Here is a 20,376-nt window from a genome sequence, read left to right as displayed (position 1 = left end):
TGAGACTCCGGAAAGGATGTAGTTAGCAGACCAATCACAGCTTTCTGTCTGCGTGTCCTTGGGTTTCTCTGAAAACGCAGAAGCATATACTAGGCTTAAGATGTGATGTGCACCCGCTTGGTGCTTTGATCAATGTGAAAAGCACGTTGGATCGTCAGCACTACCTACCACTAGGATTTTAACCGGATCTGGCCCGAACCTGAAATGAGTTTGACACCCATATGTAGAGGATGGTCTTGATGTTCATGAGGGAAGTCACACCAGAATACAATACACTCTTCATCCCTTTGTTGTGTCCCTGTGTGGAAATGAGAGTGACTGTAATCTGGTCCTCCGCTTTTCTTCCCCCCCCCCCTTTCCATTGCACTACACACACACTCGTTCAGTGCCTAGGCAGAGCCGCAGGGCTCAGGCTTCACTCACAAGCGTTTATTTTGACTTGCACGTCTGTTTAATGTCTGTCGAAAATGTGTTCTGCCTCGCCAGTTTTCCCCCTTCAAATGGGAAGTCAGATTAAACTCCGTAGGACTGGAAGCAGTGCACATAAACACACCGGACAAGCTGAATGATTAGTATTGACTTTTCAAACCTTTATTACAACCCCGTTCGTTATGACAGACCTCTGTGGTCAGAGCAATTAATATTGTATTTTGCTAGAGTTTAAACTTTACTTTTACATCTAACAAAGTATGTGGCTGTGCTAATGTAATTTTCTTCAATGTTTTTTGAAAGTGAAGGAGAGCGTCGGTATTTAGCGGAAGTTTTTCCAACGTCGCAGAGTATAAACCGGTCCTACATTTGGGTGGTGTATTAAAAATGTGGGAATGGAGAAGAGCTCCAGAGGTGATATCACTGTTTGGCGCTGATGGATTAGGTGTTCTGGCAGAGGGCAGAGAGGTATTTAATGATGCCATTGAGCTTAAAGGCTTGTCCACCACTTTGTACCCACACGCTCTTCTTTTTCACCACTAGTAGGTCAACTTGTTTGCTTCATTCAACTATCTCGGCACCTATTGAAAGGATTCCTGTGCAGTTACCGTGCAGCCTTCCTTCTTTGGTTATCCAAAGTTTAAAAATGTATGTCTCCCTCAAATTGTATCGAATTTAGGTGAATATCTGGTCAATTTTTTGGATTGGTTGAACCTTAAACGTGCTAGTAGGCTAACCTGAGAAACTACCGTACTAAACATGGTCAATATAGAGCGGGTGAAATAAGTATAGAAGTTCAGAAATAAAGTTATGTGTAATAATGTGAAATGACACAGGGAAAAAGTATTGAACATGCTTACTGATATTTATTCAATACTTTGTACAAAAGCCTTTGTTGGTAATGACAGCTTCAAGACTCCTCCTGTATGGAGAAACTAGTCGCATGCATTGCTCTGGTGTGATTTTGGCCCATTCTTCCACACAAACAGTATTCAAATCTTGAAGGTTCCGTGGGCCTCGTCTATGAATCTTGATCTTCAGTTCTTTCCATAGATTTTCAATAAGATTTAAGTCAGGTGATTGGCTGGGCCATTCTAGCAGCTTTAGCAGTGCCATTTCTTCTACATGGTGTTTATTATGGTATGCAAAAGTTCAATTTCGCTCTCATCTGACCACACTACATTCTCCCAGTATTTCACTGGCTTTTCCAAATGTTGTGCAGCAAACATTCTTTTCACTCCTCTGTCAGAAATATTGCGAGGAGCACATGGTCGAAACAAATTCATGGTGAAATGACTGTCTTTCCACTTCCGTATTATGGCCCCAACAGTGCTCACTGGAACATTCAGAAGCTTAGAAATGCGCCTATAACCAATGCCATCATTGTGTTTTGCAACAATTAGGTTGCAAAGGTCTTGAGACGGCTCTTTGCTTTTACCCACCATGGGATGTGTCTTGTGTGACACCTTGGAAATGACACCTTTTTGTAGGCCATCAGTTGGGACTGAACCAGCTGATATTAATTTGCACTGACAAGGGTCTGGATTTCTTTTTAATTACTGATAGTTTTCAGCTGTTGTCTTGGCTTTCCATACCTTTTTGCACCTCCCTTTCTTCATGTGTTCAATACTTTGTCCCCATGTCATTTCACATTATTACACATAACTTTATTTCTGAACTTCTTTGTTTTGGTTTCTTTGTATGTATGTTTTACCAGATTTATTTTCACCAGATGTTGTTACCAACATCTGGTGAAAATTCCATGTCAATAGCTCCTTTGGAAATATATTTACTGAGGAAAATGTTCAATACTTATTTTACCCGCTGTTGATGATGCAAAAATATATATTTTTATAACATAAAGTAAATAGTGGAGTAAATTAGTGCAGCCTGCATGAATGAAGCCTGCACAATGTTTTATTGTTACCATTTCAAACTGTAAACCACAATAGTCCGAAAAGCTACGGTAGGTCATCAGAGTTCATGCTAAATGCATGAGTGTCATCCCTCGGCTGCCGGAAGTCAGTGTCTCTGCTGTGTTATCTTTTGGTTCTTAGACGTTTGATAGATACTGGCCCTTATTTTACCCATTCCCTTAGTATTCTATGATGGGGCTTGGAAAGTGGGCTTTAAGAGCCTGAGGAAATAATCATTTCATTTAATCTTAATCATTTAAGTTTTTTGCATTGTAACACATGTATGTATCCTGGCTTGAGCCTGTATCCTTATGCACAAGCAGATAGGAAGCAAAGAAATTATATAATACATTTCTACATACAGCTAAAGATGCCAAAGCAGAAGAACAAAATCCTCCATGACCAGATATTTCAAGTGCTTCCACTTAACTCTGACAGAACATTGGCACAAGGAGAAAACCGATAATATTGGATCTAATGCGAGCTTTGATTTGGGTAATGAATATTAATATCCACTCCCCAGCATACAAACAAAGAGGGAATAAGTTGGATTTATTGACATTGACTTTGTCTTTAATTACATTCGCATGTGTGCAATTTTTGTTGTTGTTCGCTAGTTCCTACAGTAAGGTTCAAGTTGATATTATGTCTGCTGTAGTTTTTCCTATTTAAATTCACATTGAACATTTCTCACTTTTAGCTAGATGCTGTAAAACATTAAGCATACTGGTCATCGTAGCCATAGAATGTTCTCTGTAGTGAAGGAAATGTATTTCCAACTGCTCTGCAGACATGCATCTGTGGCTGAATTTTTTACCCTAATTACTTTCCCACTAATGCTTGCAGCTTGCAGGAATCACTCCGACTCCCTTCAGCCCCCCATCCGGGTCTGATGCGGCTTGCATTTGTTGTTCATGGGGGGCGGGGTGACTAGGTCTGAGCCGAGAGTGAGAGAAAGAAAAAACCCGTAATCTTGTGAAAGTCAAGGTGATAAAAAGCTCCAGAACACTTATAAATACAAATGATGATGATTGTTGGACAAACTTGTTAAAGTGAATATTTGTTTAGTATTTCCACACCATGTAACTGCCGTTCATATTTGTGGGAACTTGTAAAAGTTCTCTTAGTAAGAGGGAAAGACCTCATGGTGTAAGTGCAGCATTGATTTGTAAATTAAAATCAATTAAAATGTTTCAAGGAAGTACACAGAATGGATTGATGACGATTGCACAATAGATAAGCGCCTTAATGACCATTGTCACTAGCTGCATGAAGAAAATTAAGACTAAGATGTGCTTTAAATGTCACATTAAAAAATGTTTTGTCAGACTCAAAAATGAGCCATACAGCAAAGGTTTGCTGGAACTCCTACTTATGGAACTCACCAATGGAAATGTCTAATTGGGAGGTTTACATCTTTTTGATTTAAAATCCTCAAAATTTGATTTTTTAGGTTTTCTACAGCTATTGTGGATAAATTCTGATGACTTTGAATTTTAAAGTAGCTTTAAATAGCTGTGTATTAAAATGTCTGCACTACATGTCAGGCAGATGTCTGTGTTTCTGAGGATCTACCCTTATGATGTGACGTCATCTCAATTTCTGACATTGGATTTTGCGTCAACAGTTTAACTTAATGGAAGCATTAAATATTTTGTGCATTGTGAGTCTAGCAGGGCCACTCCATTTTCTGCTCAATTTCAATAGCTTCTTGTCCTATCGGAGGAAGTAAATGAGGCGAGCCTCCGTTTCTCCATCTCCCTCTTTTTGTATCCTTTCAGACCCAGGGGCCAGTTTGAGTAATAGTAATTGACACATTGATCTAATAGGGCCATCATAATAGGCCTGTTACTGAGCTGGGGAATGGTGCCCGGCGTCACCTTAACATGTGCAAGGACTGACATCCCGCCATGATCCATAATGATAATTGTGATTTAGCCTTGCTTTCAACCTACGCTCCAACGTCCCCAGCATCAGGAAATCGTATTACATCTGACCCGCATTGCCTCCATTAGAACTGGGTCATTTGTTAAAATACTGCAAAAGCAAAACAATTGAACCCTGTGCCATTTTGATTCTATAATAGTGGGTTATCATGGTCCCTTTGAATCAATTCTAGAGGCCCATTTTTCGGGATAGAGCTTTGAATTAGATTGATCGGACTCTGATAATGATGCAATCGATGATACAGCCGCCTAAAAGTAAATTATCGTTAGGTGAAATGTTTGGATTTATCTTAATGTCTGTGCTTTTGATTGGTAATGGAAGCTGTGCAGGACCTTTGACATGAGGACGGAAACACAAATCAGCGATTGTTTGAAACTTTCTTTCTGTGGAACCTCTTCTATCATCTCAAGTATGTATTGCCTGGGACAGAAGTGAGGAACACACTTGTGCTAACATCCAAGCAGTGCACTCAAACACGCACACACACACACTGCCTGTGCTGCACATGAACTTCAAGGGGGCTTTTCCTCATGTTGGATATTGTTGCAGCAGCTATATCTTCTTAGCTTTTAGATGTGTTCCCGCCTTTTGTGTGCGTTAAGAAGAAAGATCTGCCTTCAGTGTGCGTGTGTAGGCAGTCCTTGGTGATGGAGTCCCTGTATCGGCTGAAGCTTGCAATCAAGGTCCTGCATCTGCAGATTATTTTGTTCGTAGCACATGTTAGCAAGACAAGTTGCAATTGTAGTCAGTTTATTCCACTCAAAGAAAAGTAATGCATTTCTTGCATCTAGGCAATCTTATCAGCTCCAATAGGAAAAAATAGGTTAATATGGCCTTGCAAGAAAATCAACGTACCTTCTCCCTTCAGCCAATCTGACCAATACTGCCTGTTGGTCATTAGTAAAGATTATCATAAATTGTAATGAGAACATTCCCCTAATTTTGATTTTGGAAAGGCGATATCTATTCTGAAATGGACTTTTCTCCAAAGCTTTTCACCTTTTATGCCCATGTGTCCGAGTTTTAATTGGATGAGCAGATCTCTTTCCACCACGAAGTAGAAACGGAGCCACGGTGATGATCTGGAAGGCAGACGGTCCTTGTCACAGTGGGGTCTGTCCATGGAACATGCTTTGCTGCAGGAATATTCACCACGGCTGAGTTCATCTGTGTTTTGTAGTGGAAGAAAGTCTTCCCTTTTGGAGCTCGTCATTTGAACAATGCCCAGATATCCCTTTGCGGTTTGGCAACAGCTGTCGGCTGGTTAAACGTGTTATTTCCTAATGGTGTCTCTCGCTGTCTGGAGCGCTCAGGAAGGGGCTCTCCTCATTGACCAAGTAATCGAATCAGCCTAATCTTCCTTTCTAACCCAACCTTTACTACCTAAATACAATCATAGCTGGCACGCCAGTGTTTATCCTTTCTACAATGTAAATGGTCCTTTGTTCATTGATAACTCCCCTTTATAGTCATTCTGGACATATAGCACACATTCCCAGTTCTCGAAAGTTGCAGCCAACATCCAATTGTTCCAGAAAGCGTCTAATCTGAGAACATTAATATCACTCACCGCAACAGCTTCTTTGCTGTGTTGATGGAGAGGACAACAGAGGAGCCTCTTTTTGTAATGTTTTACCAGTTTGGCATGGTCCCAGGCATAATCTCAGCGATACATTATTTTATATAATATTTCACTGCACTAAATGAATGTTTATGTTATTATGATGGATGTTTTGTCTGTATCCCGTTGTATCTTAAGTCATTTGAGGTCTTACTACATTAGTTTGTCTGTTTTCAGGACCAGCCCCCCCTACTGTTGCGTTGACTTGTATTCTCTCCGGACGGGGGAAATGGTCAAATCGATCCAGTTCAAGACACCCATCTATGATCTCCACTGCAACAAACAGTATGTCTGATCTAAATGTTATGTGTACTGTGTATTTTCCTTCTAATGATGGACTGTTTTCTCCCTCTTCAAGTATTCTTGTTGTGAGCCTTCAAGAGAAGATAGCAGCATTCGACAGCTGCACCTTCACCAAGAAGTTCTTTGTCACAAGTAAGACATGCTTGTCAAGACTTTTTTTTTTTCTTACATACGCAGTTGTTGAAAATGTTTTGAAGTACATTCATTTCTTTCAGGTGTATTGTTTTCTGTTGGGAACTTCCTCTCTTGGAAGGAAAGAATCCTTTATTACGTTAGTTAGTAAATAGATGAAATCAACAAAGGGTTAGATTTCATGCAGATTGTCATCACAAAAAAATGTCATTTTGTTTCCAATGGAAACAAATGTTTATGAAATGTTCCGACCGACCCCAGCATTCTCTACTGGACGCAGCAGCACAATCAAACACCACCAAGGCCCTGCTGCTCTCCAGCTTTGCATCGTGACTGAGCTGCTTGCAGACATGACGTGAGGCCCTTCATCTCTCCATCTCAACGGTTTACGACAAACCCCGCTGGCTGTACCTACCGTGTCTGTCGCAGGAGGCTGCGAAAGAAAGGCCAGACTGCATTACAAGGCCATTGCTGTCCACTTAAGTCATTGACTGGAGTAAACTGACCTTACTGGCCGGCTTTAATGTGTCTCCTCTTTGTCTGCCCGCCTTCCCTATCAGTGTCTGAGCCACAGGAAACCAAACATGCTCAATAGTTATTAATCGTTCCTGAAATGCAAGGGACCTGCTGTCCTTGTTTGGGCTGCTGAAGCAGTGAACAAAGGTCCTGCTATGTGTACCGCTCCGGTCTGGATGACGCTCTGCCACAAGTCCGCTTCTTCTCCGCGGAGGAAATTGTGTGGATGTTGTGTTTTTTTATGAGCACTTAAGGATCGTCCCATGTTTGTGTTCTTGCTTTGTATTCAAGTGGTGACGACCACAGGCGTTGTGTCATAGCTGGTGAGAAGAGGAGCAACGGCATCCCCTACCATATCGCGCTTTTCTGTCCAAGACTAGCTAAGCATGGCTGCATCTGGAGAGTCACCTAGCTCTGGAGTCTCCAACATTCTTTGGCTTACGGACTGGTTTCATTTTTAGAAAATCTTTCAGACTGGTATAATAAGAGGCCGACTGGGCTAGTCACTGGGCACGGCAAAAAAAATGCTTGGGTGACTGTTGGGAATTGTGTCATGAGGAACAAGTGCATGTAATTGGGAGAGATAGATTTTTTCTAGGGGGGGGGGGGGTATTTGACCTAGCTGCTATGTGTTAAGTTTGATTTAGCCCATAGGGGGGTCATGTCTGTCATTTCGTCCATCTTCATTTACCGTCTTAGCTTGACCCACCACCAACATCCACTGTACCACCCTGGGCAGATGCTGCTTCTGCTGCTGTGGTTGATGGGAACAGGGAACAGACTAAATGCTGGGCTCTAAACTGCAATTTAATAATCAAAGGATAGTTTTTTAACATGACATACTCCACTTGTGGGTGTACAAACAATGTTCATGCACACAGATCTGTTTGTACAATCTGTGTGAGATTGGCAACAGTTGATCTGTGAGGTTGTGGGATTCCTGTTTTAATGTACATTTACAGAAGGGAATGAGGCCGATCCGTTGCCGTACTCAAAGGGGTTTTTCTGAGTTGAGACTTGGAAGGCCCTGCTCCTTAGATCCCGCCCATCTTTGCACCCAGGAGGTCAAACACATGTTATCTCACTGCCTGGGCTCCCCTTGGTCTTGGAGAGGCACAAAAGGCTTCTTTTGGCATTACCAGCAGCCCTTGTGGCTTACCTCAACCCAACTTCTCCCCATACGCCCCCCCCCCCCCCCCCCCAACGTGCCACACTGAATTACTGCCTCCACCTCATTTGCTCCCTGAGCCCTACATTATCGTGAGCTAGCCCTTTTTCCCACACCTCTACGCGCTTACGCTAGCTCAGTGTGTGCGATCAGGGCCTGTGTTTACTGTCCCTGTCTGTATCTGCCAATCCAATTTCTTATTTTCTTCCCCCTTTGTTTGAGTGGGAAGAAGAAAAATATGTTCTTATAACTACCAAGGCATTTTATCTGCTCATGAAAGAAAAGCTTTGTTTGCCGTTTAGGATTATTGGTTGCTATTTTATTTCTATTGATAGCACTCTGTGTGTTTGTGTGTGTGTGTGTCTGTGTCCACTGGGATTCTTGTGTCAGTCAATCAGCAGAGGAGCCATCCTCAATTTGTTGGGTTCCATTAGCTCATACTGTGCACAGACACAGACACATCAACCACGTTAGACTTACATTTATCTTCCCAAACACGTTAATGGTTTCAGATAGTTCCAGGCCTGCTCCTCCTGGAGAATGCTTATGCAAAGCCTTGCATGTGTTCCTATTTTTACTTACAAACGCATGTGCTTATTCATTGCTATTATTATCCTGTTATTTGACCGTCTTTGTGTCTTTTCAGGCTGCTATCCGTGTCCCGGACCTAGTCTAAATCCAATAGCTCTGGGGAGCCGCTGGCTGGCCTACGCTGAGAACAAGGTAGACTGCACACACACACACACACACACACACACACACACACACACACAGAGTCATCCAAGTGCCTTATCAGAAAATGGACATATTTACAATCCCAAAAATGCATTTAATCTGCCTCTTTTATCTGTCTGGATAAACAACTCATTCCACGAAGAGTCCAAGAGAGATGATAACATTTTGAAAATCAACAGATGCATATGAGTACTCTGTTCTCGTCAGTGTAATGGGATTGTTAAGTACTTAGAAAACCAGGAATGTTCTATTGTGCACTCTACAATGCATTTAATGCATAATAGTGTTTTGGGGCTTGCCCACTTAAGTAATTGACAGATGGGGCCACTGTTTGTATGATCGCCTAAAGAGTTTTAGAAATGACAACATTGGGTTTTCTGAGCAGTCAGGGTAATACTGGGATGGAGCCATTTAAGTGTAATGTTTCTTCCAAAGTAAAACCAATTTCCTCCCAAAGAGTGAAGAGGAAAGCATTTTTGATGTCTTGTCTAGTTCAATTCTCCCCATTTACCAACTCCTCTTTTTTTTTTTTTAAAACTTGTTGTGTTCATTTGTCAATCATTGCATGTGTTTGCAGCTGATCAGATGTCACCAGTCTCGCGGTGGTGTGTGTGGTGACAACGCACAGTCCTACACAGCAACAGTGATTAATGCGGCCAAAGTAAGTGAAAAAGAAACTTCCATTACAGCTTATTCATTTTACACAACTCTAAACTAGTCTACCAAAGTGCTTGAATTTGAACTACATTTCATTTAATTTCATAATATACCGGTCAAGAGGTGGACAACTCAAGAATGGAAAGAAGAGAAAGTGTGTCCCGACTTATTTATAATCTCTCTTTTTTGCTTTACATCTTGGCAAATACAAATTTGAGGAAAATTCTTGAATATAGCACATAACGCGTGACAAATACTTATGCAGTTTGTAACCACAAGCCCCCTATTGGCGTTCAATTTCCTCATCCTTCGTCATGTCTCCCTACAGAATTAATGCCTTTAAGCTAATTTCCTTTCATTTAACAGGAAAGGAGTTCTTGTGTTCAGACTGTGGCTGTGCGTCTTGAGCCTTTGCTCGGATAAAATAGCACATCATACAGCATTTCGTGCTCTGCCTCCACCATCTGTGAATGTGCTGACATTGGATCCACCTGGCTGACTGGGGCTGAGCTTATGAGACACTTCATCAACCTGCCTATCTGTTTCTCCTGCCCTAATCTAGTTCTCTCCAATGATCTTGTGTCCGTCATCTCCATGGGGGAGTGACTCAAAGAAGGCACACTAATAGCCAACAGCTAGGGCTGTCACAATATCAAATTTTTGTTTTGCGATTACCATGTGTGAGATTATTTGCGATAAACGATATAATTGCAATTTTCACACCATTTTATTCCACTGATGACTATAAAATAGCATAGTAATACAAGTATGCTCTTAATAAAGAACTTTTTATTTGGCAGAATACTATTAGAATAATTTAAACAAATGAATAATATGTGCAAGGGACACAGATCGGGCCGAAGCATTGGTCTTGGTGCGATGCGGTAGGGTTTGAGAAAATATAAGAAAGGCACGCCGCGGGAGCCAAGGAGGTTGTCCCGGTGGCCTCAACCTGCTGGTCCGGGGGCGTCGCCTTGCGCATGGCCTTCCCAGCCAAAGAGGCGGACCAGCAGTCCGGACGAACCGACAGTAGTTCAGGTTGAAAGACTGGATGGGTTGGTTGTTTTTTTAAGTGAGATTTTAGCATAGTTGTGTTGCCTGTTTTCGTTGCCATTGTTTGGTAGACATAATGGTTCACATTATTGGCTTTCCTCTCGCATTCGGCTTAAAGCCAAAATGTTCCCACACTGAAGCTGAAGATTGCGGCTTTGAAACCAAGTCATTTGGACTAGTTTATCCTAATCCTAACACGGTGGGTTCATGCATTCCCTTCAATCTTAGCCATGTTTTTCCAAACGGGCTAATATTTAACTTCAGTGCCTGTTTTATCATGTGTAGCGTTTGTCATTAAGAGGCTAATGCTGGTACGCAACATGAAGGCCACTCGGTTGCTAACAGTTTAGCGACAAGGAATAGGCTGAACAATGGCAAAGGTGTGGGGGGGGGGGGGGGGGGTATTGATATCCAGACAGGCAGTCTGCTTGCCTGCCCTCTCCTCATTTAGGACTAGGACCATATATCTCAATATGGATGACAAGGTATCTCCTTCTGGGTTGTGGCGCGACACGCTGGCTCTTAGTGCTGACGTCCAGAGACATGGAAGCAAAAGGCGGTGGAGGAGGGGGCAATAAAGTGTAATGGCTTTCGTTTGTAAGAAAGGTAAAAGAGAATGCAACAGCTCTGACCAATCAGACCTCTCGTTTCATATTTGCTCTGTTATGGTAAATGTGCGCATCACATAAATCCTGCTGCGCATCACTCCTGGGTGAATGTTTGAGAAAGACCTTTCACATAAATGAGGTTGTAATTTGTTTAGATGGCGACATCAGGCTCTGTGTGTATGTGTGTGTTTAAAGTGTTTTTTGTCAGACATGGTCTGCCCCACTCGCGGATCAATAGCCCCTGTTTGGACTAACACTAAGAACTCCACAACTGCAGTGATTAGAAAACACATTAGTGTTGATCAATTAGGAGCCAAACGCCTCAATTAATAATTAATGGCTCTTCTGGCATTTTACAAACACAGACACACCGGCATCTTCACACACACACACACACATACAGGCAGACACTGTGAGTGTGCATGGCTGAATGGCCAAGAGAGACAGTGGGTGATCTTCAGACCCAACAAACGCAAGGCGCCATGCTGTATTGACAGGGCCGCCTAGTCTGAATGCCTGATTAGGCTCTCCGGGGCCCCTTTTGGCGCTTACACACACGCAGACACACAGTCACACGGATTGGACTCCATTAGACGAAGACAGTGTAGTAGGTGAGATAGACTCCACTTAAGCAGCACTATCCACTTCCCTCAATCGAGCCGCAGAGGTGTGTTTGAGGCAGACACCCTGGCTGGGCCTTAAGCGGACACAGAGGAGCCTCACACATATTATGCGCACACACACACAAACAGGCACACACTCACCCTCACCCTGTGGCCAGTTTTATCAGAAAGCATCTAGTGAACACACACACAGGCACAGTATGCATCTTTATAGCTCGTGAAGGCTCGAATAACTGGAAAATTCTGCATATTTCATACATTAAATGAATTTAAAGCTGATGATCCCCCTTGTTTCCTAACAGACTTTGAAGACAGGCCTGACCATGGTGGGTAAAGTGGTCACCCAGTTGGCCGGCACGCTACCAGCAGGCCCTCCCGATGAGGAAGGAACACCACACAGCGCGAATCGGCGCAGCCCCCACAACCCAGGCGTGGTGACCATCATCGACACGCACAGTGTTGGCGAAGGACAGGTCGGTCCAGTGGTTTTGCTTTGGTTTGGTGACATTAATGTTTTACTAAATTCTTGACAAACTCTCACACTCCTTGTGCTGTGGTATTCGTGGTATTTCCCAGACACATGCATTCATTTCAAAATCGGAATATTTGGAATTACTGAGTCTGTGTAGAATGTATGGTGTGAAGGTTCTACCACTCAGGCAATTAGTTTAACTTCTTCTTCTTCAATAATTTATAACACGTGTCCGGCATACAAGTGTGCAGCATACGATATTGAGTGAAGTATTCCTTTCATTTTTTTCAATCCTTAAATGGGGGTATTATTGGTTAAGGGTTGTAGGATCAAAAAAGGAGAAAAGTGTTCTTCCATGTTTTCCTCCTTACTTGTTAAATTAAATATAATCTTTGCAGAACTGCGCGTGTAGTAGTGAAATAAACTCTTCTACAACACACATTGGAAATGTACAACATAGTTATGTCAACACACTTAATTCTACTCAATTAGATATCATATTAGTCTGTAGTTTTGTTAATGTTTTTATAAATTCATATTATGTTAATCCTGATGCCAGAAAAGATGCCAGTTTACCAATATTTTTTTTTCTTTCTGTGCCATAATTTACAGAAAAATGATTCACCCAAATGTCAAACCTTTTCCTTAAATTGAGTTATGAGGATGAAATAATGTGTCACAAAATGATAACCCGTAAAATAACCCGTCCAAATAAAATTCAATTTGTCAAGCTTCCTCCTTTAAGGTTTTTATACCACCAGGTCTAAAACTGCGATCTAGAAAGGAGAGATGTATGTTGTGACTGTGCCATTGTTGAATGAATCCCTTAAATGTGGTTCTTAGTTATTTACAGCTCGGCCACAATCAGTCTCTACAGCGGATGTGAGAAGAATTGTTCTAAGAGTCAAGCTGCTGGGCCTGATCGCTGCCAGAGTACTAAGAACATGTACCGACCAACTAGTCAATGTGGATATTTTCTACACACCACTATCACAGGAGAGAGGCCGCACCTCTTTCAAAACCATCGTCCCAGTGCGTAAAAGGGCTCACCCCACATTCTAATGAAGTGCTTAGAGAAACATCACACAGCATCCCGTCCAGCCGGCATCCTCACCAGTTTAGGTACATAACCAACAGACACACTCACATAGAGGAAATCCATTTGAGCGCCCAACATCAGTAGGATCTGATCAGTGACTTGAGTGGAAATGAGGCAAAGAACCCCCTGCCCCGTCTCTGTCGATTGAGTGGATAGACAGTTTTGGGTTTCCTTGGAAGAATCAGTGTCACAGGCTCAGGCATCTCCATTGGGTTTATAAAAAGCAGCTTAAGTTGTTCGAGTGGATCCTTTCTGAGAACGTCACAAACTGGCATTGGACATGGCTCCGATTTGTTCCTGGCTCTTAGCCTCTCTCCTTTGTCATGTGTGACCCAGGTAAACATGACTTTGGCCTCTGCGGCTTGGTGAGAGAATTCTCTGACTTGGAAACACTTTGGTCCATTCAGCTAACGGTGCACAAGTCACTGAAAGGTGTGACTTTGATTTGCTGCATATTTTAACAGCCAAGCTAAAAGCTAACAGCCCTGGTATGAGAGCCGCTCTGTAAACAGTCAGCTGTTGGTCTGTAACCTCAAAAAAGGCTCAAGGCTGAGCGAGTCAAATGAGGTCTTAATGTTCAATTTAGCCATTTCCATAGCACATTTATGGGATAATAAAAACAGTTTCTTGCCATGCATATTATTTTCCATTCATTTCACTAATAGTGTTTTCATAAGTGGAGAACCTTAAAAACGTATAAAAGAAATATTTTTTCAATATTGATATTCATAATGATAAAAGTAAATACTGAAAGATACTGATGTCCTTTTCTTAACCCAGTTCTCTACTGAAAATGCCGCTACTTTTTAATCACAGTATTTGCCTTTCATGTGCATGATGTTATATACTTTATATTTTAGTTTTCCTTTATTCCTTTTTCCATATATATATATATATATATATATATATATATACATCGCTGTGGAGTCCTTCCGCATCCTCGGCACAATCATCACCCAGGAAGTGAAAAAAATTGCACAGCTGAGGAAATCACCACGTGGTGCGCTGCAGCCACTGCAGCATGTCAATAGTCCTGCTCAGGTTGGGATTGGCTGCAATCTGACGTCAATCATGGTCAAAAGCTCATGTTTTCTCCTAATTACACACTTGCTCATCATCAACGCCCTGGGGCCCGCTGCATGGACTCTTAGGTAGCCTTAATTCCATACATTTATTCCTGCACAACTGTTCACTTTAAATGAACACTTAATTAACATTCCCTTCTAGTATTTGTCTACGTATCGTATTGTACATTTTACCTTTTTTATTTTGAATGACGTCTTCACGCTATTGTACTGTGTGTTTATTTGTACACCCCAGTGAACAAGTGAGAACCTATTTCTCATTTTGATAAACATGGACCTGACCCTGATCATGGTTTGAACCATACCAGTCGCCCTTAACAGGATCTCCTTTTAACATGTAAAGAAATGCTGAAAGCCTCTATCCCCTTTACCATAATTAATCACACTGCAGTAGCTGTCACACTTAATGAGGCGTGTTTGCATACACCGTACAGTAAGACAGTGATTCCCATTCACAGCCTTCTTCGTCTCTCTCTTGCACATGGACTGTGCCCCCCCCCACCCCCCATAGCCAGCTTCTTGTCTCATAAGCTGGACTTAAGCCTTCAGGAGCAGGCCTGCACTCCATCACCAGACAACACACTGTAACCGTACACGGGCCATAAACACTGACTAGGCCTCGCCAGCAGGGAGGGGAGAGCGAGGAGCCCAGGAGAAACAGACCCCCAAGGGAGGAGGGGTTGGAAGCAGAGTGGGCAGTACAGAGTGAATCATGATGGGGGGGGGGGGGGGGGGTTGGTGAAAAGGCAGGTAAGAGACAATGTTCCTGTGGCAGTGTGTCAGTCAAGGATATTCCTGCGACTTTCATGCTTTGAAAAGCGTTATTTGGAGCAGTAGCCTCATAACCCACTTTCCGCTCGCTCGCTTCTCTGGGGGACACTCTGGTTTCAAAGGGCTCCAGCAGGATTCCCTCACAGAACAACACTGTCTGCCTGCATCGTAATAAAAGGGATATGCTTCCTGTCTCCCGCCTCTTTCTTTCTTTGTATCCCCCCCCCTGCTTACTTTCTTGCTTGCAGTCTGAGTCAAAAGCCCTTTACTTTTTCCAAGCTGGTCCTTGTTTTGGTCTAGTTCCTATTTGAATTGTTCAGGCAGCTCCCCTAACATCGTTAATGCAAGACTGGGGCCAAATGTGTGTACGCTCGGTCTCTCTCATGCACACGCACTCAAAGTGGCCCCATGTCTGGTCTTATTTCTAATCTCTCTTCGTGACTAAAGGGATTTTCTGCCAGATCCTGGTCTCAGCTCAGCCTTTGTTCGATCTGTCCAAGTCTCCAACAGCCCCTTTACGGAGATTTAGGAGCGGCCTAAAGTTGTGCAAAGTGACATATAGATTCATTTTCAGAGGTAGCAAGCCAAACCCAGATTTGACGCCAGTTGCTGGCTGTTTACTGGAAAAGCCCACCGTTGTAGTGGAGAATGGTTGAGGCCACATGTGAAAAGTCACATTATTGCCAAAGTAAATTTGGCCCATATTCTTGTCTGTTGTTGGGCCATACACCGTCCACACTGAACTCTCTGACTGAGGCACCAACACTGATTCATTATAATCGGGACATCATTTTGAACAACAGTCGTCTGTCTTTTTTTTATTGCCAATCAGGTAATATGCTAATTATTTTCTATCCACAAGAGGGCAATAACACATACAGAAAGGAGCTGGACCCCCAGCTACTTCACCACGGGCTGATGTCAAAGAACACTGCTGAGTGTGGACCTAACCAACATGTGAAGAGAAATCCTTGAGCGGGGGGAAAGTCCCGCTCTCGGTTCAATGTTCTTATTGTTGGAAAAAGATTTTGTGTGTGTGTGTGTGTGTGTGTGTGTGTGTGTATTCCAGGTCTTAGTGAGTGAGGACTCGGACGGAGAAGGAGTGGTGGCTCACTTCCCAGCTCATGACAAACCCATATCCTGTATGCAATTCAACCCCAGTGGTAAGACACACTTTTACTTCCACACGTGCACACATTCATTTCTGAGGAAAGAGCTGTAGTGCTAAATGCAAGTTGGGAAGACTTGGAGGCAGAAGACAGATCTTGCTTCCATCCAAGTGTGACAACATGGTGTGTGATTGGCTCACGTGACGCCTCCTCTGGCCAATTCTAATTCTAGTGTGTGCATTCATTTTGGATTATGCATTACGTGTTAAACTGTAGTTTCCCTCACCAACCGTAAGTGGCGAAACCTATATCTCCTTCCAAACTCTCTGTTACAATCATCATTCTTTCAAAATGCTCAAACACGATTCCATGCCTACACAATCTAAAACGCTGGACCGTTGACGGACCCTGGTCGGAGTGGGCTCATGCTTTGCTATAATTGGCCACTCTGCATTGTTGGGGAGGGGCTTAGCAAAGAGTCCATTCGAAGGTTTTCTTCACCCATTCATTTCTTTTAAACTGCGGTCCGTGCAGTGTCATTCAATAGGCATAGCTGTTGTCTATTGTAAAAACGATTAGATATCGTTATTGACAATATTTCTGTACGGTTTCTCTAAAGTGATTGAATGAGTGTACCGAAATCAAATTTTCCACTCCTTTCTCACCATAGCCTTTTAGTCTGGCATCTCCTTTTCCACTCTCTTAGCAATACTGACCCTGAACATGACAAGACAGTAGGTGCATTGTAAGTGTGAACAGGCCACCTCGTGTGTGTGTGTGTATGTGTGAGAGGGAGAGAATGTGCAGTTAATAAAGGAGTTGCTGAGAGATGACTCACCCCATGACCTCCAAGCCCCAAGAATCCTTCACTAACCCAGACTTCTGACTAAACTCAGCGGGTCCGTCTGAGCAGGATTTAGGATGATATTGCAGACAAAGGGAGACACGGTTGTTGACGGCCCAGCTACTCCCCCCTTCAGCTCATCGGGAATCATGTGAAGTACAAAACTAAGCTCAGTTTGGCTAATTACCTGCTTTAAAGTAGATCAACGAAAAAGAAGATGCCGCATCGGGATGGGCGATCATAGTTTTTGATACTTGCATTGTGAAAGGTGGCAAAAAGATGACTAGGGTGTGTAAACAACACACATAGAATTACCGCACACACTTCCTTCTCTGCTAATTTAGCGATTACTCTTATATACCTTTACTCTGAAAATAAATTTACGCTCTGAATCTAGGTCTTTTGGGACCCAGAGGACGAGCTTCTTGCAGATCTGAGGGTGTGAGTAGAAGTTTTGGGGGTGGCTATGCAAGTAAATCTGTGTCATCGGATGTTGAAATAAAAAGGTGATTGAATTTCTAGCACTGAATATTTATGCATTGAAATTATGTATCTGAATGTTTTTCAACATTAAAATACTGAAAAAAATTCAACCTAAAAAAATCATGGTTACAATATTCAGCCCAAAAAATTCAGCCGCAAAAACACCAACATCCGGGACACTAAGGTAGAGCAATCAATTCTAGATTCAAGATCAGGAGCGTGCGTCAAGCTAAAGGAGCGAGCACCCAATACAACTTCGGCTTCGGATTGTAGCCATGTCCAATAATAACGGGGCTTTAACTCTTTCCATAGGTGGCCATTAGTTGTGGGGACATTGATGGTGACAAAAGAAGCCTGTAAAACTGAATATGTGCTGTGCAGTCCAGTCAGTTGGAACGTGGAGTGAAACGTGTTCACCCGGTGTCTAACTAACAAACCGTTTAGTGTGACATGAACACTAACGCACGAGTAATCAGCGATGTGGAGGCTTGAATGCCACTGTGCTAGATCTGCTTCTTGAAGTTTCTGTGGTCCGCTTTATTCCAATAAATGTGTGTGTGTGTGTGTGTGTGTGTGCGTGCGCGCAGAAACTCCTCTCAACACTGTTGTAATTGCGGGACTCCTTTCATCAGTGTTTATTTTTTCATTCATTTTCATTGCTGAGCGCCGGGCTGTGGATTGTCCCATAATAATTACAGGCCTCTTAATTTGATCAGAGCCAAAATCCTAAGTGACGTGTTCATTGGTCTGACTCGAAAGTGAACTCTTTCCAAGGATTTAAGGGAAGTGGCTTTTACTGACCTACCTTGCTGGCCCTTTGAGCGCTCTTTGCGGTTGAGCTCAACATGGCAGAAACAAGAAAGATAGATTTAGCAGGAAACAATGATATGACTCAAGCACAGCACGGAAAGTCCTGAAGTTTTGGCCGGGAAGAGTTATGTAAGAAACCCCAGTGGCTTGTGTGTTTTGGAGGATCTACAGAGTGCGGTCCAGTGGCCGCCGGCTCTTGGTGTGCCGGCTGGCGCTTTGTGGCCCTTCGGTCGATCCGTGAATCTATTCCTAGTGGTGTAATTAGAGGTTCGCAGATGAAGTGCAGTGGCAAGGCGCTCTCTTTAACAGCTGCAATGTGTGTGTGCTTGTTTTCTTTCACGTCTCGTCCTCTTTGCCCGTCCTTAACGATCCTTGACTTGATTATTAGGTACGATGCCAAGGTGGAAATAATCTCATGTTTTGATGTCAGAGATATAGTCCAAGAACTTATGCATTCCTTTTGCATTACTTTTGAGTGTGACTGGCACTAGATGGAGTAATTGATCCAACAACAGTGCAGGGATGAAGTGGTAGGAGAAGTGTTCAGCCTATTTATATTTTAGAAGTAGAAAACATGTTTGGAAGTTTAAAAGTGGACTTAATTAAAATGAAATTAAATGTTAAACTTAGGTACCTAAATAAAAAATAATGTAGTAAGAGTATTACAGTATTTAAATGAACCAGCAATGTCAGATCGTGTGCGTGTGCGTGTGTGTGTGAAGACAGAAGACAGAAGTAGCTTTTTGTGCAGCCATTCACATGTCCAGAACCGCCATCAAGGCCAGCAGATGAATGAAGATAGCCCTGGTTCAGCACCGGGACGCTCTAACGAATAGCCTGGTCCACCGAGCCTGAACGTTGAGGCAGCTGTGCCGTGAAGGCTGCTTTCTGTGGTGTAATAACTCTCTCTCCACCATACTTGATGCACGAAAGAAACCAGGCCGTTGCCCAAAAACCCCTAGACCCACACACATGTCGAACACGTGGGGAATTCCCACATGCACACGCAGGCGTCTTCGCTTGGCCACACACTTATAGCCCCATGTTTAGCACGGACTGAGTAGTGTCATCACACCAAGATAGTAATTAGCACTCACACTGTGCACTGTGATGTGATTTACTGCGGCCAATTTGCAGGGCTCTCTTAGTATTTAGACTCTGGGTTGCACTTCCTGTTCTGGATCCTGCTCACACTGTCACTTCCCCCGTGTGTGTGTGTGTGTGTGTGTGTGTGCGTGCGCGTGCACGCGTTAGAATCTTCTTTGTTCTGTTTACATGGCCAGGCCCCCGTGCACAGCCCTCATGCGGCGGTTTCAGATCCATCGGCATTTCGAGGCAATATATGGGCTCCTGATTTCTTCCACGTTGAGTACATTTAAACCGTGTATTTGCCATTCATATTTTTGCCTTCAACAATAACGCAGCTAATTTCATATGGATCTGCAGTACAGAGAAGAGGGCAGAAAGAAATAATGTAAAAATGACCTTAAGAACTCTAGAAGCGTGGAACAACAATCGTTGGGTAGAATGCTTTTTAATTATTATTTGTTTGAATCTGAACGTTACAGATATAGGTATAGATTGTTTTATGGACACATTTTAGTCCTATTGATGTTAGTGGCATTGAAAGAACCTGCTCACTACAATCCGACTGTTGACTAAAATCTATTCAACACCTTGGAAGAGCTTGGCTGAGGAAGACTGAGCCCGACACACTAGATACCTCAGCGGTGTGACCTTTTTACCCTCTGTGTTTAGGTGGGTGGCTCTGTGTGGACAAACGGAAACTCTCTTTCTCTCCCTCCTGCAAAGCACTCTAAGACAGAGCTGGGCTGAATATCACAAATTAAACCTGCAAAAACATTCATCGTGTCTCATTTAGACTCAGTCACACAAGGATTGTGATGTTTATGACACCCAAAATTGATAAACGGTCTGCGTAGAACGAATAGCTAGCTGACTATATCAACTTTAAACACAATTGGAAATTAGTTG

General features: G+C 42.9%; 1 protein-coding gene across 3 annotated transcripts in view; it reads left to right on the top strand.

Moving 5' to 3' along the window:
- The window catches only part of bcas3 (BCAS3 microtubule associated cell migration factor), a 260,468-nt gene that overhangs the window by 21,442 nt on the left and 218,650 nt on the right, over positions 1–20,376 (top strand). For all 3 annotated transcript variants that reach the window (XM_037479089.2, XM_037479079.2, XM_037479096.2), the window contains exons 8-13: positions 6,091–6,198; positions 6,272–6,348; positions 8,679–8,755; positions 9,345–9,428; positions 12,011–12,181; positions 16,205–16,298. In XM_037479089.2, the coding sequence (XP_037334986.2) occupies positions 6,091–6,198; positions 6,272–6,348; positions 8,679–8,755; positions 9,345–9,428; positions 12,011–12,181; positions 16,205–16,298 (611 nt within the window). The remainder of the gene's footprint in view (positions 1–6,090; positions 6,199–6,271; positions 6,349–8,678; positions 8,756–9,344; positions 9,429–12,010; positions 12,182–16,204; positions 16,299–20,376) is intronic.

This window comes from Pungitius pungitius, chromosome 3 (genome assembly GCF_949316345.1).
Source record: "Pungitius pungitius chromosome 3, fPunPun2.1, whole genome shotgun sequence".
Taxonomy (NCBI): Eukaryota; Metazoa; Chordata; class Actinopteri; order Perciformes; family Gasterosteidae; genus Pungitius; species Pungitius pungitius.
This window is presented reverse-complemented; position numbering and strand designations above follow the sequence as displayed.